General features: G+C 53.5%; 1 protein-coding gene and 1 pseudogene across 1 annotated transcript; one reads left to right on the top strand and one right to left on the bottom strand.

Moving 5' to 3' along the window:
* Positions 1 to 25,695, bottom strand: part of LOC131586385 (zinc finger protein 271-like) — a 102,888-nt pseudogene that overhangs the window by 1,637 nt on the left and 75,556 nt on the right.
* LOC131586408 (olfactory receptor 14C36-like) lies at positions 13,909 to 14,841 on the top strand. The gene has a single exon (XM_058853237.1). The coding sequence runs from the start codon at positions 13,909 to 13,911 to the stop codon at positions 14,839 to 14,841; it is 933 nt and encodes a 310-aa protein (XP_058709220.1).

A 25,695-nucleotide genomic window follows, 5' to 3' on the forward strand; every position in this document is an offset into this window, starting at 1 on the left:
AGAAGACATCCCCCAGTTATGAGGGATGGATGATGAAAGACATAAAGAAAACTGCTCTACCAGGTTTTAACAAATGGTGATAGAATACACACTTTTGGTTACATCTTGCATTGCAACCCAAGACATGGGGTCCATAAAAACTTCCCAAACACCAAGATTCAGCCCTGAAAATGCCTGCCAGGAGTTCCCCATCTCAGCTCTCCCTCCTTTGGTCTTCAGGGGTTCCTCCCTGTCCCAGCTGCTGGGGGTCACGCTTGTACTGCAGGTCTCCTGTCTATTTGGTCCCTGAGCTCTTCAGGCTGCTGGGAGCGCCAGGAATCAAAAAAGTTCACCCCATTTCCATCTCCTCACATAGGGATGCTGCGACACCCCAGTATCCCCCAAATGGGTCTTTTCCATTCAGCTTTGGAGTTCTTCATTCTCCAAACATTTCCCCAAAAAACCACAACCCAAGAAGGACCCCTCGGGATATCTGGGCCAAGCTCCCCCTCCCCGGTCACCTGTGAGGTGGGGGGTGATGATCCCACAGGTGGGGGGCCTGTGAATTCAGGGAGTGCTTGACCTCGTGCTTCCTTCTCCTTTCTCTGATCCTCCTTTGTCCCTCCTTCAGGCTGAAGAAGCTGCTCAAGGAGTCAGAAGCAAAACTCCAAGTCCCTTGGAGCTTCAATCAGCCCCACTGAGGGCAGGGACTGCCAAAGACTCCCCAGGGAATGGTGAGAGCAGATCCTGGAGGCCAGGATTGCCGGGAGCCAAAGGCTCTGAGCAGGGAACTGCAATGCTGAGCAAGCCCTGGCTGGGTTGGAGGAAGCAGAAAGGGCCAAGCCCTGAGCCCAGGCCTGGCACAGCAGGGCCTGTCCCTCACGGGTGGCTCGGGGCTCTTTGTGGGGCAGTGGGATGTGAGGGGCAGCAAAGACAAATGCCATAAACCTGTGTGACACTCCAGATCCTTATGGAACCAAGGGGCCAGTGTGACACCATGGGAAGTTGTGGAACCAAGGGGATCATTGTGGCACTCTTGGGCCCATGGAACCAAGGCACCAGTGGGACACTGTGGGGCCTTATGGAAACAAGAGGTCACTGTGAGTCTGCAGGGCTGTAACACCCCAGAACACTTCAATGCTGGTGGCAACCAAAGGTTCTTCTGCTTGAGTTTGGTGCACAGGAGAAACACCAACCAGATCTTCTCAACATGGACAGATGTAATAAATATTCTTGGTAGGAAGGGACCCACAAGGATCATCAAGTCCAGCTCTTAAGTGAATGGCCTGACAGGATTTCAATCTTGAAAGGATTGAACCCACAGCCTTGGTGATACTGGCACCATGCTCTGACCAACTGAGCTTAGAGGTCAAAATGACACAAAATTTAACTGTTAAAATATAGACAATCAAGGATTTTTGGGCAAGGGTTTAATACAACATCCAATTGAACATAAAATTCTTACCATAGTATTAACTTTTCAAAGTTAGCTCATTTAACCTAAAAAGTGTTAATCCTTAACATTTTGGGTAACATTAAGATATCCAAAAATGTTCCAGGTACGTAGGATAAGAAGGAGAAGAAAAAGAGACCAGAAAGACAGAAGATCTACAGAAAAATACTTCCAGGATGATCCCAGTCACTCCCACTGCAATCTCAGTCAGTCCCAGTATGAGTTGTTGCACGCAGTCACCCCCAGTATGGTTCCAGTCCCTCCCAGATCCTCCCAGCATGATTCCAGTCATAGCCAGAGTGACTCCCTGTCACTCCCAGGATGGGCCCAGTTGCTCCCAGTCACCTCCAGTATGGTTCCAGTCACAGCCAGCACCTTTCCATTCACTCCCAGTATGATCCCAGCTAATTCCACTAGGATCCTTGTATGTCCCCAGCATGGGCACAGCTGCTCCCAGGATTATCCAGTGTGGTTCCAGTTGCTCCCATTTACCTGCACTGTGGTTTCAGTCTCTCCCAGTCTATCCCAGTTGCTCCTAGTCACTCCTCAGGTGCTTCCAACCTGATCCCAGTTGCTCCCAGCCACTCCCAGTCACCCTGAGTGCAGTCCCAGTTGTTGCCAGTACGGTAGCAGTCTCGCTCAGCATGGCCCAGCTGCTCCCACTGTGATCCCTGTAGGATGCCAGTTGCCCTCAGCATGGTTCCAGTCACTCCCTGTTCCTCCCAGTGTGATCCCAGTTGCACCCACTTCCTCCCAATATAGTCCCAGTCGCTCCCCAGATTATCCCAGCTGCTCCCAGCATGGTCCCAGTCATGCCCAGTTGCCCCCAGTGCAGACCCAATCACTCCCAGTTGTTCCCAGTTATCCCCAGCATGGGGTCCCAGTTGTCCCCAGCACATTTCCCATTGTTCCCAGTGTGTTCCCAGTCATCCCCAGTATGGTCACATACACTCCCAGTATGTCCCAGTTGCCCTCAGCATGTCCATAGCCATTCCCAGACACTCCCAGTCAAGTGCTTGTTATCCCAGTATGATCTCACGCCCAGTATATCCCAGTGGAGCTGGGATTCACTCCCTGAATTCACAGCCCCCCATCCATGGGATCATCACCCCTGATCCCACAGGTGACCAGGGATGGGGATCTCGGCCCAGATATCCTGGGGGGTCTGTGGGTTGGGTTTTTGAGGATGATGATTGGAGAAACAAGAACTCCAAAGCTGAGTGGAAAATGCCCTTTGGGGGACATTTGAGGTTCCCAGTGGCAGCTCCTGGCAGAGGCAGCCTGGAGGAGCAGAGCCCTGTGTCCCCCAGGACCCCAAAGTGGAGAGCCCAGAGAGGGGGAGTGCCGCAATTCATGGGACCCTCAACAGCCTGGAGAGAGGCAGGGGGGTCTCCATGGACCCCCTGCCCTCCCAAGAAGGGAATAAGGGGAACAGGGACCCTGGGACCCCAAAAACTTTCAGCATCCCTAAGTGGGGAGATGGAAATGGGGGAAACTTTTCAGATTGCTGGCACTCCCAGCAGCCTGGGCAGGGCAGGGACCGACTAGATGCAGGACCCCCAGTACAATTGTGACCCCCAGGAGCTGGGACAGGGGAGGAAATCCTGAACACCAAAAGGGAGAGAACAGACATAGGGAACTCCTGGAAGGCATTTTCAGGGCCGAATTTTGGTGGTGTAAAATTTTCATGGACCCCATGTCCTGGGTTGCAATGCAAGATGTAACCAAAAGTATGTATTCTATCACCATCTGTTAAAAGCTGCTGGGGCAGTTTTCTTTATCTCTTTCATCACCCATCCCTCATAACTGGGGGATATCTTCTGTTAATGGGCCAGCTGTTAAAACCGGGTGGGGCAGTGTTCTTTATCTCTTCCATCACCCATCCTCCCTCCAGGGGGATATCTTCTGTTAATGGGCCATTGAGTCTCACTGCAGGACTGATAAAATGACATCATCCCATTGTGAGATGCTCCACCCAGGGTGAGGAGCCAAGAATTCCTGCATGGATATAATCAGAGCATCAGAGCACCACAGGCAGTCTTTCTCCACTGGATACCCAGAGGAGAGACCGGAGCCATCTACAGCACCGGAACTTCAGAGGTAAGCTACAATCTTCTATGGGATCATTGCTTCATCAGAACCACAACTGTAACTCCAGGAGGACTGCAGCCATCATTTAATCAGACTGCTGCCAGCACCTTGACCAACAGGGTGTCAGGTAGTATTCTGACTCTCTCAGTGAGTTGGTTATTTGTTCGCTATTTTTTTTTTTGTACTGCTGCATTTTCATTTTTTTTAAAAATAGAACCATTATTCCTATTCCTATATCTTTATCTGAAAGCACTTTGATTTCAAGATTATAATAATTCAGAGGGGGCTGTTGCTTACATTTTTATAGATTACAGTTTATGTTTCTGCCTTCCTTAGCAAACACCTTTCCTTTCAAACCAAGACTCTCCAGATACCCGGGTGACTTCTAGAGAGGGACTTGAACAGAGAGACCTAAAAACTCAATGTGCTCATCCCTTGTTTTCTCCCAAACCAGGATTTTCTAATCCCGAACCTTGGCTGCATGGAGGAGAATGCTGCGAGGAAGAGGAAGATGCCCCTGAACACCCAGGCAGGTGAGGAGGAAGTCAGTGCCCCTTTCCCCCTCTCTCCTGCTCCATCTCCCAGCCCAGCATGGCCCCCGGCTGCAGGACAACCCCGCTGCCGACGCCGTCCTGCCGGGGACGCACTGGGGGGATCTCCTTCCCCTTCCCTCTGGCACGGAGGCAAATCCCATCCTCTCCTTGTCCTTCCTCCCCCAGACAAAGAGCTGAGGATGGAGACCAGGGAGGACAAATCCCCAGAGCAGAACCTCGTGGAAGAGGCCATTTTGAGTGAATCCACAAGATCCGAATCCAACGGGGAGGAAAAGATTCAGAGATCCTGCAGGAGGACGGGCTCCAAACCCATCCCAGGGTGCTCTGAGGTGGAAAGACCCACCCTGTGCCGGGAAGGTGGCCAGAGATCCAGCCGGGGCTCTGAGCTGGTGGTCCATGAGCAGCTTCAGGATGGGGAGAAGCTCTACAAGTGCTTGGAGTGTGGGAAGAGCTTCAGCCAGAGGAAAACCCTGATCCGCCACCAGATGATCCACACTGGGGAATGGGCCTACAAGTGTGGGGAATGTGGGAAGGGCTTCAGCTGGAGCTCCCAACTCATCATCCACCAGCGCATCCACACTGGGGAGAGGCCCTACGAGTGTCCTGAGTGTGGGAAGAGGTTTCAGACCAGCTCCACTCTCCTCAGGCACGAGCGGATTCACACGGATGAGAGGCCCTTCCGCTGCCCTGACTGTGGGGAGGGCTTCCAGCAGAAGTCCTACCTTGTCACCCACCGGCGCATTCACACTGGAGAGAGGCCCTACGAGTGTGGGGAATGTGGGAAGAGCTTCAGCTGCAGCTCCAGCCTCATTACCCACAAACGCATCCACACTGGGGAAAGGCCCTACGAGTGTCCCAAGTGCAGGAAGAGCTTCTCAGACAGGTCTAACTTGACCAAACACCAACGGAGGCACAGGTAACGGAAGCCCTGTTAGCGCCCCAAGTGCAGGAAGAGCTCTGTGCACTGCTCCAGCTTCATCCCCCCTTGGAGGACCCACATTGGGAAGAGACCTGGTGATCCATGTTCCCTGTGGTCCATGCTGGGAAGACACTTGTACCTTTTCCTGCTCATGGCAATGACATGATGTGAGATCAAAGACCATGAGAGTCTGACCATGTCCTTGTCATTATATTCAATTCAATCTCAGATCATTGCCAAGGGCAGGAAAAGGACTCCCTCTGTCTCACCAGAGGAGAAGAGTGTCCTTTCCTGGCAGAAGGAACTATGTGGCCAGGAAGAGCCAGTCGGTGGCATTTTAGTTTTCCCTGTGAATAGTTTGTCTTATCCCTTCTGTTATCTAAATTGTTTCTGTACCTGTTTGTTCCTTATCTCATTGCTGTTCTCAATAAATTGTTCTTATCCCAGCCTGGGATCTTTGTCTTTTCTGCTTTCCATGGGAGGTGGGAGGGAAGTGAGCGGCAGTGCGGTTTTAGCAGGACCAGGAAATCGGGGAATGCCATTCCTGAAGCCCAGCCCATGGAAACCGAGCATCCCAGCTGGTGCCAGGCTTGGTTGCCATGGCAGCAGCCTTAGGAGCGGGTCCCTGGCTGGGGGCTGTGGGAACCTCTTCCCTCTGGTGCCCAGGGACAGGAGTGGAGGGAGCGGCTGGAGCTGAGGCGGGCAGGTTTAGGCTGGATGTGAGGAAAAGGTTTTTCCCGCGAGGCTGCTGGGGCACTGAACAGGCTCCCCAGGGAAGGCTCCCAGCTCCAGGGCTGGCTGAGCTCCAGCAGCGTTTGGCCAGCGCTGCCAGGCCCAGGCTGGGATTGTTGGGGTGTCCTGTGCAGGGCCAGCAGTTGGACTGGAGGATCCCCATGGGTCCCTCCCAACTCAGCCAATTCTGTGGCTCTGTGATCCCATGAGCCTGGGGATGGGACTGCAAATGGTTGCCATGGCAACGGGCTCTGGCTCCAGGCCTGAGCTGGTGTCCATGGCAACCACCCCTGGCATGGGGTCTCCATGGAGCTGCCAAGGGACTGACCATAGCAACAGGGACTGTGATGGTTGCCATGGAAATAGACCATAGCAACAGGTCCTGGTGATGGTTGCCCACCAAGGATCAGATTCGTTACAGGCTCTCAGAGGGGCTCCATGGGGACATTCCACGAGTCTCCAAGCTGTTCAAGAGCTGGAATGTCACAGGCACTCTCAGGGGCTCCACAGAGACCTCCCAGGGGTTTCTGGGGATGCTGAAGATCCGTGTGGTCAGATGCAGTCACAGCAATTCCATGGTGACATCCCAGAGGATCTTGGGCTGCAAAGGCACCGCTCTGTCACAGGCACTCTTGGGGGCTCCACGGTGACATCCCAGGAGTCCCCAGGCTGCCAAAGAGCCGGGATGTCACAGACACTCCCAGGGCTTCCTGTCATGGGCAGAGTGGGAGCTTCAGGCAAAAGCTTTATTTCTTTATTGGAGAAACACCTGCTGAGTCATGAGGTGAAGAAATGACAGCCAACAGCCACCATGGATCCTCAAACCCTTCCAGGTCACCTAGACTTTTATATTCTTTCTAAGAGAGAAGACTGAAAGCAGCTGGATTCAATCCCAGCCCCAGACTTTGTCAAAGGTTTATGTGTAAATATTGGACAGCTGGAACTGAACCGTAATGCAATTTGTCTCACAGGATTAACAGCGGAATACCAGATATATTTATACTAATACAACTGTGACTGATTCTGAAGATGATTAGACAGATTTATTTACACCACAGAGTAAATAAAGAAAAAGAGTTATTTACTCAACAGTAAAGGAGCTATAACAATTATTAGACTATAGTGCTCTAGGAAGCAATTTTGAAGTAAACAGGGCCTTCCTGGAGTTGTTTGAGCCCATTCCAGGCACAGTCTCCTGCTCCAGCAGAAACTGCCTTTCCTGTGCCATGGCCAGGGCAGATCCCGCTGCAGGAAAAGCCCCAGGCCAGCCCCAACCCAGGGAAGGGCTCGGGCACAAGTGCAGAGTGCCGTGCTGGGAGCTGTGCCAGGGACAGCCTGAGGCACCAAAGGCACCTTGGCAGCAGCAGCTGCTTCCAGGCCATGGCCAGAAGGCTCCCTTGGCACCCCGGCCTGGTGGCCAGCACTGCAGAGCTGCTGCTTCAGGGCTCATTTCTGGCTGGGCTCTGAAAAGCCACTGCTGCTCCAGGAGCCTGACTGGGAAGCAATTGGCCCCAGCACCCTGGGGACAAGATAATAATGAAACAGCTCTTCATGCCAGCAGAGACAAGGCAGGGGCAGAGGAAAGGGGAGAGCCAGGCCCAGGAGACATGGCTGCAGTGGTGATGGCTGTGAGGTCAGTGCCACTGCAGCAGCCTGGCTGGCCCTCAGCAGACATTCTGGCCAGGAGCGTTGTGAGGGCACCCAGCACATCAGAGAACCCACACAACAGGAATTCCATCCTTGGGGAGGGGAGGGGCTTTCACTGTGTCAGGTTGCACAGAGCTCCTGCTCTTGGAGCAATCCTGGTATGAGGCATACATTTGTCTGCAAAAGCAGTTGCAGTTTTGTGCCACTCTGATTGTACAATATTTCCTCCTTCTAAAAACAACCAAATCCACTCTAGTTCACTTTAAAGATATTCATCCTTGTTCTGTCACTGCAAGATTTGTGAGAAAATAACTTTGACCAGTGTTTCCATTTTCACACACCTTGGAGAGGACCTAAAAATCTCCCAGGATGGGGTTTGGAGGCCTCATCACATAAGCAGCAGGTAGAGGCGGAGGGCCCTGGGCTGTGCAGCTGCAAGGCCCTGCCAGAGGCAACTTGTGCAGCCCTTTGGCCATGGCTGCTGGCCCTGGGCCTGAGGCCAGCAGGGGACAAGTGACCCTGGCAGCCCTGGGGCCTCATTGCCTCCTTGTCCCTGCTCAGCAGCCTGGCAGGGGCCGCCCCATGGTGCTGCCCTTGGCATTGCACATCCCCACATGCCAGTGGCCCGGGAAGAGCCCTGAGCAATGAGGGAGGGACAGCATCTGCCTTGCCAGGGGCTGGGGCTCAGCCCTTGGCGCTTGGCACTCCTGAAACACATCCAGCTTTGCTCAGCACCACAGACACCTTTCCCTTGCTTGTCCCCAGCTGCCATCAGGGCCTCCAGTCTTCTGCTCTCCCTGGAACCTGGGGACGCTTTCTCACTCGTGTCTCTCATTTCAACTACAAGAAACTTCAGTGTTTCCATCTGACTTGGAGTTCTTGAGAAGTTTCTGGAGCACACTCTGAGGGACTGAGTGTGATGCAAAGAGCCCCAAAGGCCCGAGAGGGTGATGAAAGTGCTGGTGCTGTGTCTGTGCTGCTGAGCTGGGCCGGGCTCCTGGCCCAGAGGCAGCTCCTGGCAAGGGCAGCGCTGCAGAGAGACAGCTCTGGCCAGGAGCAGCTCCTGAGCACAGCCCAGCAGGGCTGGGGCCCTGCCAGGGCAGCTCAGGGACACCAGCAGGCCCAGACAGAGCTCCCAGGGGCTCAGCACTGGCAGGGGCTGTGGGATGTGCCAGAGGGGGCTGTGTCACAGTGGCACCTCTGTGGCTGTGTCCTGGAGCCCCAGAGCAGCTGTGATGTCAGAAAGGGGCTGTGTGACAGCTCAGAGTGTGTTGTGTGAGGTCACAGCTGGGGCTGTGACATCACAGAGTTTGTTGTGTGAGGTCACTGAGCAGCTACGGCATCACAGAGAGCAATGTGTGACATCAGAAAGCAGGGTGTGGCATCGCAGTGTGGCTGTATGACATCACAGTGTGGGCTGGGTGATATCACTTAGTGGGTTGTGATGTCACAGAGAGGACTGTGACACCAGAGGTTTAATGTACAACATCACAGAGAGGGTTGTGACATCACAGACCAGGCTCTGAAGCCACATGGTTGTGATATGAAATCCTAGAGTGGGCAGTGACATCGTAGAAGAGCCACGTGACATCTCAGGACAGGTTGTATGACATCACAGTGCCGACTGTGACGTCATAGAGTGAACTATGACATCAAATGTTGCTGTGTGACATCACAGGAGGCAATGTGACATCACCAGGTGGTTTTGTGGCATATGGGAAGTGTTGTGACTCCACAGAATGGTAATGTGACATCCTGGGGCCGGTTGTGTGACACCACTGAGTGGGCTGTGACATCCCAAGTGTCTGTGTGACACCTCAGGGGGCTCTGTGAAGTCACTGGGGAGGTGAGAAATCCAGAGAAGGCCAACGCTGCCCTTGCAGCAGCCTGTCTGCACAGAAGAACTTCCAGGGCTCTCTGCATTTCCCTTCACTTGATAGTAAAATGTTCTAAAATCTTAGAAAATTCGGAGACTAAGAAAGAAAGTTAGGTTTGGAAATCCCTGGGAAAAGTAGGCCCTGAGAAATGTTAGGCCTTGTACTTGCTAAAGATCAGGTCAAACTGCACCTGTTTAATCAGTAGATGATCATGATACAATTGTTAGATGTGATTAGATATAATTATTGTTTAAAGAACATGAGGAACAATCTTAGGGGGCTGGGAGGGATCATGAGAAATCCACGCTTGGGTAGAAACAATGCATACAACAGAACAACATATGTTCAATAATTAATATGTAAGTTGTATAATGATAGAGTATAAAACATGTTCAACTCAAAACCAAATCGGGTCAGACTTGGGTATGTGTACCCCTGACACCCAGAGCTCTTCAGAAAAGTACCTTCATATAATCATTCGTGATTATGTGTGTTCCTGAACACTAGCACCTTCACTCTTGGCTCACCCACACAACCCCCAACAACCCACTTGGTGCTTTCAGCTGCAAGGAGTTCAAAGCTTGTCTGTCCTTCAGCAGCTGCTCTAATTCTGCCTTCAGCCAACTCTGGGGTTGTGTTTATTGTAGAACTCCCTGTGTGTCTGAAACATTCCTTGTGTGGTTCTGCCTTGGGGAAGGGGAACCTCCTTGGTGGCACCTTGTGCTTGGCACACACTTGAGGAGGGTGTCTGTTTTCCATGGGGAAACTCAGCAGTTTTAGATTGCTAAAATCAAAGAAGGAAAACCCCTCTTTGCCTGAGTGCAGCCAGTTCTGTGAGCAAAGCAGGTCCCAGGTGAGTGAGGAGAGACAGGATGGGGCTGGGGAATGTGGAGCAAGGTTGTCCACACTGGGTCAGACCTCAAGGCACAGCTTCTCTGACCTGGCCAGACCTCCTTAGGAGAGACTCTGGATCAATATCCATCACTGAATGCTGCAATCACCTCTGCTCTAAAGAGAACAGGAATAAAAGACACCCTTTAAAATAGGATTACATATTTCTTAAAAGCTCTTTGAACAATTTATACAGAATTATTGTAAGAAACTTTCCTAAGAACTGAACCAGACCAGAAGGAAATCAAGGCACAGCCATGGTTTTTGAGGATTTGCTTGATCCTAATGAGCCCCGTGGTGCATTTGGAGCTGAGCCCTTGAACCTCAGGGCCTGAGAGGAGATTGCACAAACCTTTCTAGGAGTTCAAGTCAGAGGAAACAGTCAAAGTTGCTTGAGGCATTAATGGGTCCCACTGAGGTCCATCCCCAACACATGCTCCTCATGGACTCCTTGGAGGAGAGAACTGGAGGCCAGAATTGCACAAAAGCCTCCCAGAGACTCAGTGTGGAAAGGAAAATCCAAAGTAGCTGAAAAAACCCTGAGTATCTCAAAGTATTGATGAGCCCCACTGAGTGTCAATGCAAAGCTCCCAAGGGACTCATTAAAGCAGATAATTGGGGCCTTGATTGCACAAACTTCTCAGAGACTCAGGGTGGGAAGGAAAAAGGAAAGTGCCTTAAGAACCTGAAGTACCTTGAAGCATTAATGAGCCCCACTGAGTGTTGTTACTGACAAAGCCTCTCAAGGGACTAATTACAGCAGATAATTGGAGGCCAGGATTGCACAAAGCTCTCAGAGACTCCAAGGCAAAAGCCAAAGTCCTTTGAAAAAGCTGCAGTCCCTGGGAGCCTGAAGGAGCCCCCAGGGCCATTCCTGAGCAAGGCTCCCCAGGGACTCCTTCCAGCAGATCCCTGAGGCCACTGGCATGTGGGCTAGGGGGGATGCTGAGGGCAGGCCAAGGGGGTGACAGTGGCCAGCCTTGCTGGGGCTGTGCCAGGAGGCCCCAGGGCCTCAGGACAAGGTGTCTCCTCACAGCCCTTGCTGGCACAGCACTGTCTGCTGTGGCCCAGGGCACCAAGACTTGGCTTCTCTTTGTCCCCAGCTGTCATCAGTGCCTCCAGTTCTCTGCTCTGCCTGGGGCCTGGGGACACTTTCTCAGTTACGTCCCTCAGTGGGACCCATTAAAAGGAAAAGAAACTTTGGAGTTGGATTCTGACTTGGAGTTCTTGAGAGCTTTCTTCCCCTCCTTCTCAGGGACTGATGTTCAGGGCCTCAGCACAAAGCCCCAAGAGGCTCATTAAAGTCCTGCTGCTGTGTCTGTGCTGCTGAGCTGGGCCGGGCTCCTGGCACAGAGGCAGCTGCTGGAAACCAAGAAGAGCTTCAAAAGCACATTTCTCTTGCTGAGCAGCTCTTCTGCCAGCCCAGCAGGGCTGGGGCACTGCCTGCAGCCACCCTGGGCACAGCCCAGAGGCACAGAGAGCTTCAATCAGTCAGGGCTGGGAAGGTGCTGAGAAGTGCCTGGGGCAGAATCACTGCCAGCCCTTGACACAGGAAGCCTCTGGCTGCAGGACAATGCAGCTGCAGCTCCTGGAGGCATCTCCTCAAGCTGGAACTTCCCAGTGCCTACAGACTCTGTGAGTACATTCTCTGCCTGTCCCTTGTGTAGAGCAGCCAGGGGTGCCCAGGGCTGTCCTGCAGAGCAGGGTCCTGCAGCCCAGGGCGCTGTGCTGGGGCAGGGACTCTGCTGCCTGCCAGGGACAGCTCTCAGCCGGCCCGGGGAGCTGCTCCCAGCGCTGGGGAGAAGCTGTGGGGGGAAGGAGCCACCCTGAGCAGGGCAGGTGCTGCTGCTGAGAGGGGCTGTGTGGGGCAGGGCTGCTCCCAGCTCCAGACCTGCCTGGGCACAGCTCCGGAGGACACTTCCCAAAAGAAGGTGAGACTCAGATTGATGTCAAGATCAGGAGCTTTCCTGAGACTGTTTTCAATTTCTTGCTTTAAGCAGGATGGGAAAGCTGGGATGATGACAAAAATATTTTTGCTTTTTATACATTTTTAATACGTATTTATATCCATAAACTATTATATAGTTATAAAATTATAATCCTTAATTAACTCTATTAAACTACTGTTATATAACTATTATCCTTAATTAATTCTAGTATGTTTCCTAACCTTTCTCTTAGATTTTAGAACAATAAACTGACCTTCTAAATACATTTCTGAAATACTGTATAGTCTTATCATCAGGGAGAGGAGCTACATGAAGAACATTTGGATTTTAACCAGAATATGAAAAGTCATAACAGAAAGAGGGGCAAAGTAACCCTTGGACCTACTCCAATGGGTTGACCCAGGGGTGTGTAACTGGGGCAGCTGAATCTCCTATTGAATGTTTCTTTTAAATATCCTAATTAATCAACATTAATAAATTATTGAAACAAGGGGCTGGGTGTGCCCCATCCCCAATGGAACACCTGGAAGCTTCCAATAAAGGTCTGGTTTTTACTTTACTGTTCTAACACTGTTGCAAAAGGTGGTTTTTTTCTTCTTTTAATTATAGACAACAGGGGGATGAGAGAAGCAAGAGGAATTGTAATCCCAGAATCACAGAACATTCTGAGTTGAAAGAGACACACCAGGATCAGCAAAGTAATGTTGGAACATTTACAGAGATGCCAGAATTGTAAGTTTGGGTGCTCAGTCTCTCTGCTGGGAGCCTCCTAAACAGCCTAAATGCACTGCTCTGATATTGTCATTGATATCTGGGGCTCTCAGGGAGCCTCTGGCATCTGCAGCAGCTGAGTCAGGCCCTGCCCTTGGGATTGCTGCCAGGCAGGTGTGTCCATGGGAATGGGGTGTCCCAGCTTCCCTGTGACCTGTGGGGCTGTGGGCAAAGCAGTCCATGGGAAAGGGGAATGAGCTGAGTCCCCTCCCTGAGATCCCATCATGGGCACACCTGGGGATCTCCTTGCTGTGTCCTTCCAAGCTCTGAGCTGCCCTCCTGGCTGCAAATCTGTGCCAGAGCCTCTCAGAGTTCCCTGAATGTCCCATGGGAAAAGGCAGAGATGCCACAGGTGAGGAAATGCTGTTGGCTCTGCCAAGGGAGCCGTGAGTGTCCTTGACAGAGGGGGGTGCTGAGACCTTGCCCAGAGACCTTTAGAGAGGGTGAGACATTCAGGGATCCCTCTGCTCTGGGCAGGGTCTGGTTTATGCCAGGGTGACACAGGAGTGGGACTGTGCTCTGATTCCAGCCAAAGGTGCAAACCCAGGGCAGTTGGGAACAAGCCCATCCAGCCCCTCACCTTCCCTAAGCCACAGGGAATCCTTTGCCTCTCACATCTCTCAGTGGGAAACTCTGAGTGCAGCAGAAATGCTGGGGATTTCTGACCTCAATGAACCAGGAATGATTTGTGGGTAAGAAGACAATTCCTAAAAGCAACTCCTGCTATAATTTAGAAGTGTGTGTGCAGATGGCAACAAATCTTTCTGCATTAGGAGTGAATCCCCTAACAAATCCTGAATTTCCAGCCATGTCCCTCTCCTGCATGGCTACAAACCCAGGGCAGCAGGGCAGGGATGGCTCCTGGAGAGCCCCCAGGCACAGGCCTGGCTGCTCCTGGCACACTCAGACAGCACAGCTGGAGCTCAGTCAGGGACCTGGGTGAAGTTTTCCCAGAGCAGGAACAAAGGTGGGTGAGTCCCAGCCTCTCCTGACTTGTCACTGCTCTTTTTCTTCATGAACAGGTTCCCATGTGCAGCCACAGCAAATGTCCAACAGCAGCTCCATCAGCCACTTCCTCCTGCTGGCATTGGCAGACACGCGGCAGCTGCAGCTCCTGCACTTCTGCCTCTTCCTGGGCATCTCCCTGGCTGCCCTCCTGGGCAACGGCCTCATCATCAGCGCCGTAGCCTGCAGCCACCACCTGCACAGCCCCATGTTCTTCTTCCTGCTCAACCTGGCCCTCACTGACCTGGGCTCCATCTGCACCACTGTGCCCAAAGCCATGCACAATTCCCTCTGGGACACCAGACACATCTCCTACACAGGATGTGCTGCACAGCTCTTTTTCCTTCTCTTCTTCCTTGGAGCAGAGTTTTTCCTCCTGACCATCATGTGCTACGACCGCTACGTGTCCATCTGCAAACCCCTGCACTACAGGACCCTCCTGGGCAGCAGAGCTTGTGCCCACATGGCAGCAGCTGCCTGGGCCAGTGGCTTTCTCTATTCACTGATGCACACAGCCAACACATTTTCCCTGCCCCTGTGCAAGGGCAATGCCCTGGGCCAGTTCTTCTGTGAAATCCCACAGATCCTCAAGCTCTCCTGCTCAAATTCCTACACTAGAGAACTTGGGCTCATTGCAGTCAGTGCCTGTTTGCTACTTGGCTGTTTTGTGTTCATTGTTTTCTCCTATGTGCAGATCTTCAGGGCTGTGCTGAGGATCCCCTCTGAGCAGGGACGGCACAAAGCCTTTTCCACCTGCCTCCCTCACCTGGCTGTGGTCTCCCTGTTTATCAGCACTATCATATTTGCTCACCTGAAGCCCCCCTCCATCTCCTCCCCATCCCTGGATCTGGCAGTGTCAGTTCTGTACTCAGTGGTGCCTCCAGCCCTGAACCCCCTCATCTACAGCCTGAGGAACCAGGAGCTCAAGGCTGCAGTGTGGACACTGATGACTGGATCATTTCAGAAACATTAAACTGCTGGCCAATTCCTGCAAATCATTTATAATAAAACTTATCTTTGATACTTCTTGGTGGTTTCATTTAGGAGGTTCTTTTACTTAGTTTTATGTTTTAAAATTGTCTTCAATAAAATGTCATTGTTTGTGCCATTTCTCATTTTGTTTCTCTCCACCTTCCCTGTGGCCACAGAATGTGTGAATAAGGAGCTGAGGTCTTGGTGGTTTTAAAGGAACTAAAGGATCTCCCAGCAAAGTTTTCTCCAGAGATCCCCCTTTTGTTCTCTTCTCTGGAGCTGCAGCAGCAGTGTCTGTGTGCAGAGCTGGGGGCAGATCAGTGCTGGCACAGCAGCTGTGCCCAGGAGCAGCAGCACTTGGTGTTGCCAGTGCTGCTCCCGTGCCACTGCCCCGCTGCCCTCCTGGCCCTGGTGTTGCTGCAGGGCCTGAGTGCTCTCGGGGCCGGGCACAGCCCTGGGGGTGGCAGTGCCGGGGCTGCAGCAGGGACAGGCCATGGGCACTGCTGGGGCAGCGCTGACGCCTCAGGCCAGGGCCTGGGGGCTCCAGGCTCCTTGCCCAGGCTCTCTCAAGAACACGCCCAGGCCAAAGCTCAGCACAGAAAACACCCGTGAGCAGCCCCAGGGTGGCCGTGGGCAGGCTGGGGGCAAACAGCATGGCTGGGGCTCTGCAAGGTCCCTGGGGGAGATGGGAAGGAGCAGCAGAGCAGGGGCTGATCCATCCCCACTGCTCTGGACACCCCAGGGCAGTGTCCCAGAGCGTCCTCATGGAGCTGCCAACAACATCCCCCCTGTGCAGCCCTGGCCTCTCCCCCAGCTCAGAGAGGTGCCACATCCTTGCAGGCACAGACACGGCAGCACTGGCTCAGGAGCCCCTGTTTGCACTGCCCAGAGCAGGCGTCAGCACCCCCATGGTGCTGCTGTGGGGAGATGAACCTGAGGGAGCACAAATGACATCAGCCCCTGGGGCCAGGAAAGGCTGAGGGATGGGAGGGAAACCACTCAGGTTTGTCGTGGCCTCTGAAGTCACACAGAAAATTTGTTCCCATGAGCTGCGAGTTTCCTGTGCCACTGCAGACATTGTTGCTCAGAGCCGGGGCTGCCTGGAAGCCAGCCCCAAACTGCCCTGAGCATTTCCTTCGCTTCACCTTTGCCTTCTTTACTCTTCCTGCTCCAGATTTCTTCCTATTGCCCACTCCTGTTCTTTGCCCTCCAAGCAGCCCATCCCTGTTTGCCCTTTCCTCTCTGGCCCTACTCCCCATTTCAGTTCCCCAGTTGGCACCATGGGAACATCCCTTGGGAAGCAGGATCATCCTACAAGTGCTTCAGGAATTGTCTGCAGGGTCCTGCAGTGCCTCGTGCTGCTCCCTTGCCAGAGGCAGCACAGGCCAGGGGGGCACATCTGGGCTGCTGTGTCTGGCTGTGGGGCTCCCTGTTCTGGGCAATGAGGAGGAGCTGAAGAGGCTCTGCAGGACTGACAGGATGGGCTTTGGGGCCTGTGTGGAGAAGCTGAGGGCCCTGGGCTGCTGGTCCTTCTGAAGAAGAGGCCCAGGGCTCATCTTGTACCTGCTCCAAGGGTGGTTTCAGGGAATCACAGAAACAGAGAGGTTGGAAAGACCTTGGAGATCATTAAGTCCAACTTGTGCCCTGACATCACCTTGTCTCTCCTGAGCCTCCTCTTCTCCAGGATAAACAATCCCAGCTCCATCAGCTTGTCTGCACAGGACTTGTGCTCCAGACCCCTCACCAGCCTTGTTGCCCTTCTCTGGACGTGTTCCAGCCCCTCCATGTCCTTCCTAAATTGGGGGCCCAGAACTGGACACAGCACTCGAGGTGCTGCCCAACCAGTGCCAAGCACAGGGGCAGAATCCCTGCCCTGGTCCTGATGGCCACACTGTTCCTGATCCAGGCCAGGAGCCATTGGCCTTCTTGGCCACCTGGGCACACTGCTGGCTCATGCCCAGCCTGCTGTCCATCAGTGCCCCAGGTCCCTTTCTGCCTGGCTGCTGTCCAGCCACTCTGTCCCCAGCCTGTAGCACTGCAGGGGTTGTTGGGGCCAAAGTGCAGGACCTGGCACTTGGACTTGTTAAACCTCACCTTGTTGGGTTTGGGCCCTGGATTCAGCCTGTCCAGGTCCCTGTGCAGAGCCCTCCTACCCTGCAGCACATCAACACTCCCAGACAACCTGGTGTCACCACAATTCCATGGTGCTCTGGTGTGTCACAATGATCTCCATGATTCCTTGAGGCCTCCCAGGGTCACAGTGTCCCTTTGGTTCCATGGGACCCCTTGGTGTCACAAATTCTCTTGGATCCTTGGGCTCTGCAGTGTCCCAGTGGATTCTTGATTCCATGAGGTCTCTCAGTGCAGCAATGCTCTCCTTGGTTCCACAGTGTCATCATGGCCTCTTGGTACCAAGGGGCACCACGGTGTCAAAAATGTTTCCTTCATTCCATGAGTCCCTGAGGAACAACACTGGCCCCTTGGTTCCATGGGGCCCTGCAGTGTCCCAATGGCCCTATCATGACACGAGGCCCTGCTCTGTCACAATGCTCTGAATGGTTCCACAAGGCCCTGCAGTGTCACAGGGGCCTCTTGGTTCCATAAGCCCAAGGAAGAGGTGGCCTCTGGAGTAGCAAAATGCATCAGCAACCTCCAGGTGGCTGAGGATCCCTCCTCATCAGAGCAGGAATGAACAGAAATGGGCACAGCTTTCTGGCTGGCCCAGCTTTGGGCCTGGAGCAGGAGCAGCTCCTGAGGGCCCCAAGGCTGGGGCTCTTGTGCTGGCCTGGGCAGATGGGATGGCAGGAGGGGCTGCAGAGCTCTCAGCACCTCAGGGAGAGGGGAGCAGGGCACCCAGGGAGCCTCCTTTTCCCTTGGCCAAGCACCTTCCCCCATGGCTGGGGCTGAGGCCTCTCTGAGCTGCAGCTGCTGCTGTGCCATGCAGAGGGGCTGAGGCCGTGGGGCAGTGCCCAGAGCAGCCTGCCCTGAGCAGAGCTGTGGGGCCAGAGCCGGCTGGGCTGTGCTGGGGAGAGGCCCTGGCTGCTGCCGAGAGCTCAGGGCAGCTGGGACAGCTTGGAGGGAGCTGGGCTGGGCTCAGAGATCCTGACAGAGAAACCAGCAGTGTCCATCTCAGCCTGTGTGAGCGTGCAGGACTCATTGGCTCAAAGCCACACATTGTCATAATGGTGTCCATGATACCATGATGCCCCACAATGTCACAATGGACCCTTGGTCCCATGGAGCCCCCAGTATCACTGTGGTCCCCTTGCCTCCATGAGACCCTGTTGTGTCACAATGGATCCTTGGTTCCATGGAGCCACACTATGTCAGAATGTTCTGCTTGGTTCCATTGGGCCCTGTAGTGTCACAATGGTCCCTTGGTTCCATGGGGCCCTGTGCTGGTGCATTCCCCCCTCCCCTTCTCAGGCCGCCCTGCCAGCTGAGAAATGCTCCTTGGGCCTGGGCCTTGGCCAACAGCCCCTGGGCTCAGCTCCTGTGCAGCTCATCAGAAACACTGTCTGCTCCCAGGCACTGCTGCTGCCCAAGCAGCTCCTGCTTGCTTCAGGAGCAGCCCTGGGAACTGTTTCTGTCCCCTCCGTGGCACAACATCCCTGTTCTCAGCCTTGCAAAGAAAGCTGTTGATGCCAAGTGCGGCCAGGATGAAACATTGCTGTGCCTGAAGCCCCTCTCTTGGGGCCCTACAAACAGCGCTCCAAAAAGAGCCCCTTGCAGCTCTCCTGGGCCAGCCACCTCCCTCTGAGTGGGGCCTCTGTGAGCTGGGAACTCTCCCGTTTGCTGCACTCGGGGCATCCCCGAACAAGGACGGAGCCTGGGCCGATCCCCCCACTCCTCCAGGCTCAGCCCTTCGCCCGCTGGGGAGATGCCAGAGCATCCGCAGGGAGCATTTCCCTGCCCTGCAGGGGAATTTCTCACAGCTGCCTTGCACTGCCTCTTTGTGTCTGTGTGCACACACCAGTGCTGTGCCCTGGCAAATGTGGCAGAAATGCTGCTCTCAGAGGGGTTGGAGTGCCTTGGAGATCTCAGTCAGTCAGGCCTGTGAGGAAGGTTCAGTCACGAGGTATAAGATAAGTTAAACGCTGTGTAGTGTTTTCCTTTTGCTCCATTGTTGTTTAATATAAATTATAAGCTAATTTAAATACTGTTTAGTATTATTCCTCTGTTAATTCGCTCAGTCATAGGTTGTAAGTTAGGTTAAATACAGTAAATGCTGTTGTTTTGCTAAATTGTGACATTTGAGGTTTCAGTTAAGGTTAAGGGATAACTGAAGTCCTGTTAAGTTTGAGCTCTGTTAAGTGAGACAACTCTGGGATGTTATCATGTGTTGTCATACAGCTGTACTGCGATGTCACAGAAGACTATGATGTCAAAAATTCAACCTGTGATGTCACAGTCTGTTCTGTTATGTCACATCCTGGTCTGTGATGTCACAGAGCCACCCTCTATGATGGCAGTGTCTGCTCTATGGCCTCACACCATCCTTCATGATGTCACAGCCAACTCTGTGATGTCATAACCCCATCAGTGATGTCACACAGCCACCTCTGTGATGTCATACAGATACCCTATAATGTCACTGCACATACTTTGACATCACAACCAGGTCTATGATGTCATACAGCCATGCCATGATGTCACAGCCTTCTCTGTGATGTCACACAGTCCCCTCTATGATGCTGTAGCTGCTCAGTGACCTCACACAACAAACTCTGTGATGTCACAGCCCCATCTGTGACCTCACACAACCCACTCTGAGCTGTCACACAGCCCCTTTCTGACATCACAGCTGCTCTGGGGCTCCAGGACACAGCCACAGAGGTGCTGCTGTGACACAGCCCCCTCTGGCACATCCCACAGCCCCTGCCAGTGCTGAGCCCCTGGGAGCTCTGTCTGGGCCTGCTCGTGTCCCTGAGCTGCCCTGGCAGGGCCCCAGCCCTGCTGGGCTGTGCTCAGGAGCTGCTCCTGGCCAGAGCTGTCTCTCTGCAGCGCTGCCCTTGCCAGGAGCTGCCTCTGGGCCAGGAGCCCGGCCCAGCTCAGCAGCACAGACACAGCACCAGCACTTTCATCACCCTCTCGGGCCTTTGGGGCTCTTGGCATCACACTCAGTCCCTCAGAGTGTGCTCCAGAAACTCCTCAAGAGCTCCAAGTCAGATGGAAAAACTGAAATTTCTTGTAATTGAAATGAGAGACACGAGTGGGAAAGTGTCCCCAGGTTCCAGGTAGAGCAGAAGACTGGAGGCCCTGATGGCAGCTGGGGACAAGCAAGGGAAAGGTGTCTGTGGTGCTGAGCAAAGCTGGATGTGTTTCAGGAGTGCCAAGCGCCAAGGGCTGAGCCCCAGCCCCTGGCAAGGCAGATGCTGTCCCTCCCTCATTGCTCAGGGCTCTTCCCGGGCCACTGGCATGTGGGGATGTGCAATGCCAAGGGCAGCACCATGGGGCGGCCCCTGCCAGGCTGCTGAGCAGGGACAAGGAGGCAATGAGGCCCCAGGGCTGCCAGGGTCACTTGTCCCCTGCTGGCCTCAGGCCCAGGGCCAGCAGCCATGGCCAAAGGGCTGCACAAGTTTCCTCTGGCAGGGCCTTGCAGCTGCACAGCCCAGGGCCCTCAGCTCTTATGTTGCTTATGTGATGAGGCCTCCAAACCCCATCCTGGGAGATTTTTGGGTCCTCTCCATGGTGTGTGAAAATGGAAGCACTGGTCAAAGTTATTTTCTCCAAAATCTTGCAGTGACAGGGATGAATATCTTTAAAGTGATCAAGAGTTAATTTATATTTTTTAGAAGGAGAAAAAATTTTAATCAGGTATTTTATGAGAGTGGCACAAAACTGCAACTGCTTTTCCAGACAAGTCGATGCCCCATCCCAAGAATGCTCCAAGAGCAGGATCTCTGTGCAACCTGACACAGTGAAAGCCCCCTCCCCTCCCCAAGGATGGAATTGCTGTTGTGTGGGTTCTCTGATGTGCTGGGTGACCTCACAACCCTCCTGGCCAGAATGTCTGCTGAGGGCCAGCCAGGCTGCTGCAGTGGCACTGACCTCAAAGCCATCACCATTGCAGCCATGTCCCCTGGGCCTGGTTCTCTCCTTTCCTCTGCCCCTGCCTTGTCTCTGCTGCCATAAAGAGTTGTTTCATTATTATCTTGTCCCCAGGGTGCTGGGGCCAATTGCTTCCCAGTCAGGCTCCTGGAGCAGCAGTGGCTTTCCAGAGCCCAGCCAGAAATGAGCCCTGAAGCAGCAGCTCTGCAGTGCTGGCCACCAGGCCGGGGTGCCAAGGGAGCCTTCTGGCCATGGCCTGGAAGCAGCTGCTGCTGCCAAGGTGCCTTTGGTGCCTCAGGCTGTCCCTGGCACAGCTCCCAGCACGGCACTCTGCACTTGTGCCCGAGCCCTTCCCTGGGTTGGGGCTGGCCTGGGGCTTTTCCTGCAGCGGGATCTGCCCTGGCCATGGCACAGGAAAGGCAGTTCCTGCTGGAGCAGGAGGCTGTGCCTGGAATGGGCTCAAACAACTCCAGCAAGGCCCTGTTTCCTTCAAAATTGCTTCCTAGGGCACTATAGTCTAATAATTGTTATAGCTCCTATACTGTGGAGTAAATAAATCTTTTTCTTTATTTACTCTGTGGTGTAAATAAATCATGTTCAGAATCAGTCACAGTTGTATTTATATAAATATATCTGATATTCCATTGTTAATCATGTGGGACAAATTGCATTACGGTTCAATTCTACATGTCCAATATTTACACATAAACCTCTGACAAACTCGGGCTGGGATTGAATCCAGCTGCTCCCAGTCTCCTCTCTTAGAAAGAATTTAAAAGTCTAGGTGACTTGGAGGAGTTTGAGGATCCCTGGTGGCTGTTTGGTGTAATTTCTCCACCTCATGACTCAGACAGAGTTTCTCCAATAAAGAAATAAAGCTTTAGCCTGAAGCTCCCACTCTGCCCATGACAGGAAGCCCTGGGAGTGTCTGTGACATCCCGGCTCTTTGGCAGCCTGGGGACTCCTGGGATGTCACCATGGGGTCCCAGGGTGCCTGTGACAGAGCGGTGCCTTTGCAGCCCAAGGTCCTCTGGGATGTCACCATGGAATTGCTGGGACTGCATCTGACCACACGGCTCTTCAGCATCCCCAGAAACCCCTGGGAAGTCTCCATGGAAGCCCTGTTTGTGCCTGTCTCAGGCCTGGAGCCAGAGCCCATTGCCATGGCAACCACTTCCAGTCCCATCCCCAGGCTCATGGGATCACAGAGCCACAGAATTGGCTGAGTTGGGAGGGACCCATGGGGATCCTCCAGTCCAACTGCTGGCCCTGCACAGGACACCCCAACAATCCCAGCCTGGGCCTGGCAGCGCTGGCCAAACGCTGCTGGAGCTCAGCCAGCCCTGGAGCTGGGAGCCTTCCCTGGGGAGCCTGTTCAGTGCCCCAGCAGCCTCGCAGGAAAAACCTTTTCCTCACATCCAGCCTAAACCTGCCCGCCTCAGCTCCAGCCGCTCCCTCCACTCCCGTCCCTGGGCACCAGAGGGAAGAGGTTCCCACAGCCCCCAGCCAGGGACCCGCTCCCAAGGCTGCTGCCCATGGCAACCAGGCCTGGCACCAGCTGGGATGCTCGGTTTCCATGGGCTGGGCTTCAGGAATGGGATTCCCCAATTTCCTGCTCCTACTGAAATCGCACTGCTGCTCGCTTCCCTCCCGCTTCTAATGGAAAGCAGAAAAGGCAAAGATCCCATGCTGGGATAAGAACAATTTATTGAGAAGAGCAACGGGATAAGGAACAAACAGGAACAGAAAAAAATTGGATAACAGAAGGGATAAGACAAACTATTTACAGGGAAAACTAAAATGCCACCAACTGACTCTTCCTGGCCACGTATCTCCTCCTGTCTGGAAAGGACACTTTTCTCCTCTGGTGAGAGAGAGGGAGTCCTTTTCCTTCCCCTGGCAACAACCTGAGATGAAATTGAATATAATGACAAGGACATGGTCAGACCCTCATGTCCTTCAATCCCACATCATGACATTGCCATGGGCAGGAAAAGGGACAGGTGTGTTCCCAGCATGGATCCCAGGGAACATGGATCACCAGGTCTCTTCCCAACGTGGATTCTGGAAGGGCACATGAAGCTGGAGTAGTGAACAAAGCTCTTCCTGCACTTTGGGGCAATCACAGGGTTTCCCTTACCGGTGCCTCCGTTGGTGTTGGGTCAAGGTAGAGCTCTGGGTGAAGCTCTTCCCACACTGGGGACACTCGTAGGGCCTCTCCCCAGTGTGGATGCGTTTGTGGGCACTGAGGTTGGATCTGTGGCTGAAGCTCTTGCCACATTTTCCACACTCACAGGGCCTCTCCCCAGTGTGGATGCGCCGATGCCTGATGAGGGTGGAGTTTTGCTTGAAGCCCTCCCCACAATCAGAGCAGCGGAAGGGCCTCTCATCCGTGTGAATCCGCTGGTGCCTTAGCAGAGTGGAGCTGGCCTGAAACCTCTTCCCACATTCCCCACACTCGTAGGGCCTCTCCCCAGTGTGGATGCGCCGGTGAATGGTGAGGGTGGAGTTGTACTTGAAGCCCTCCCCACAGTCGGGGCAGCGGAAGGGCCTCTCATCCGTGTGAATCCGCTGGTGCAGGAGGAGAGTGGAGCTGGTCTGAAACCTCTTCCCACACTCAGGACACTCGTAGGGCCTCTCCCCAGTGTGGATGCGCTGGTGGATGATGAGTTGGGGCTGCAATTGAAGCCCTTCCCACATTCCCCACACTTGTAGGGCCATTCCCCAGTGTGGATCATCTTGTGCTGGATCAGGCTGTTGCTCCGGCTGAAGCTCTTCCCACACTCCAAGCATTTGTAGGGCTTCTCCCCATCCTGAAGCTGCTCATGGACCACTAGCTCAGAGCCCCGGCTGGATCTCTGGCCGCCTTCCCAGCACAGGGTGGGTCTTTCCTCCTCAGAGCACCCTGGGATGGGTTTGGAGCCCCTCCTCCTGCGGGATCTCCGGGGATTTTCCTCCGCATTGGATTCCTCTGCCGTGGAGCTGCTCAAAACAGCTTCTTCCATGAGGTTCTGCTGTGGGGATTTGTCCTCCCTGGTCTCCATCCTCAGCTCCTTGTCTGGAGGAGGAAGGACAAGGAGAGGATGGGATTTGCCTCCGTGCCAGAGGGAAGGGGAAGGAGATCCCCCCAGTGCGTCCCCGGCAGGACGGCGTCAGCAGCGGGGTTGTCCTGCAGCCGGGGGCCAGGCTGGGCTGGGAGATGGAGCAGGAGAGAGGGGGAAAGGGGCAGTGACTTCCTCCTCACCTGCCTGGGTGTCCTGGGGCATCTTCCTCTTCCTTGCAGCCTTCTTTTCCATGCAGATGAGGTTTGGAAATGAGAAATCCTGGTTTAGGAGAAAACAAGGGATGAGCACATTGAGTTGGTAGGTCTGTCTGTTCAAGTCCCTCTCTAGAAGTCACCCGGGCACCTGGCTTGTCGTGGATTGAAAGGAAAGGTGTTTGCTAAGGAAGGCAGAAACCTACACTGAAATATATAAAAATGTAAGTAATCACCCCCTCTGAATTATTATAATCTTGATATCAAAGTGCTCTCAGATAAAGATTGAGGAATAGGAATAATAATTCCTTTCTAAAGAAAGGAAAATGAAAATGCAGCAGTACCTAAGATAAAAAACAACAAAAAAACAACTCGCTGAGAGAGTCAGTATACAACTTGACACCCTGTTGGTCAGGGTGTTGGTAGCAGTCTGATTAAATGGTGGCTGCAGTCTTCCTGGAGTGACAGATGTGGTTGTCTTGAAGCAATGATCCCATAGAAGATTGTAGCTTACCTCTGAAGTTCTGGTGCTGTAGATGGGTCCAGTCTCTCCTCTGGGAATCCGGTGGAGAAAGACTGCCTGTGGTGCTCTGACTCTCAGATTATATCCAGTCAGGAATGCTTGGCTCCTCACCCTGGATGGAGCATCTCACAATGGGATGATGTCATTTTATCAGTCCTGCAGTGAGACTCAATGGCCCATTAAGAGAAGATATCCCCCTGGAGGGAGGATGGGTGGTGGAAGAGATAAAGAACACTGCCCCATCTGGTTTTAACTGCTGGCCCATTAACAGAAGATATCCCCCAGTTATGAAGGATGGGTCAAGAAAGAGATAAAGAAAACTGCTTTACCAGGTTTTAACAGATGGTGATAGAATACATACTTTTGGTTACATCTTGCATTGCAACCCAAGACATGGGGTCCATAAAAACCTCCCAAACACCAAGACTTAGCCCTGAAAATGCCTCCCAGGAGTTCCCCATTTCTGTTCTCTCCCTTTTAGTGTTCAGGGTTTCACCCCTGTCCCAGCATCTGAGGGTAACATGTATATGGGGGTCCCCCATCTACTCGGTCCCTGCCCTGCCCAGGCTTCTGGGAGTGCCAGGAATCTGAAGTTTCCCCCATTTCTATCTCCCCACTTAGGGATGCTGGAATTTTTTGGGGTCCCGGGGTCTCTGCTCCCATTATTCTCTTCTTCGGGGTGCAGGGCGTCCATGGAGACCCCCCTGCCCCTCACCAGGCAATTGAGGGTCCCATGAATTGTGGTGCTCCCCCTCTCTGGGCTCCCCACTTTGGGGTCCTCGGGGACACAGGGCTCTGCTCCTCCAGGCTGCCTCTGCCAGCAGCTGCCACCAGGACATCCCAATGTCCCCCCAAAGGGCATTTTCCACTCAGCTTTGGAAGTTCTTCATTCTCCAATCATCACGCTCAAAAACCCGACCCAGGAATCCCCCAGGATATCTGGGCCGAGCTCCCCCTCTCTGGTCACCTGTGAGATGGGGGGTGATGATCCCACAGATGGGGGGCTGTGAATTCAGGGAGTGAAT

Source organism: Poecile atricapillus, chromosome 19, assembly GCF_030490865.1.
Source record: "Poecile atricapillus isolate bPoeAtr1 chromosome 19, bPoeAtr1.hap1, whole genome shotgun sequence".
NCBI lineage: Eukaryota > Metazoa > Chordata > Aves > Passeriformes > Paridae > Poecile > Poecile atricapillus.

What these genes read in the sequence shown, in the direction of transcription:
- LOC131586408 (XM_058853237.1), top strand. Translation starts at nt 13,909, where the DNA reads ATGTCCAACAGCAGCTCCATCAGCCACTTCCTCCTGCTGGCATTGGCA.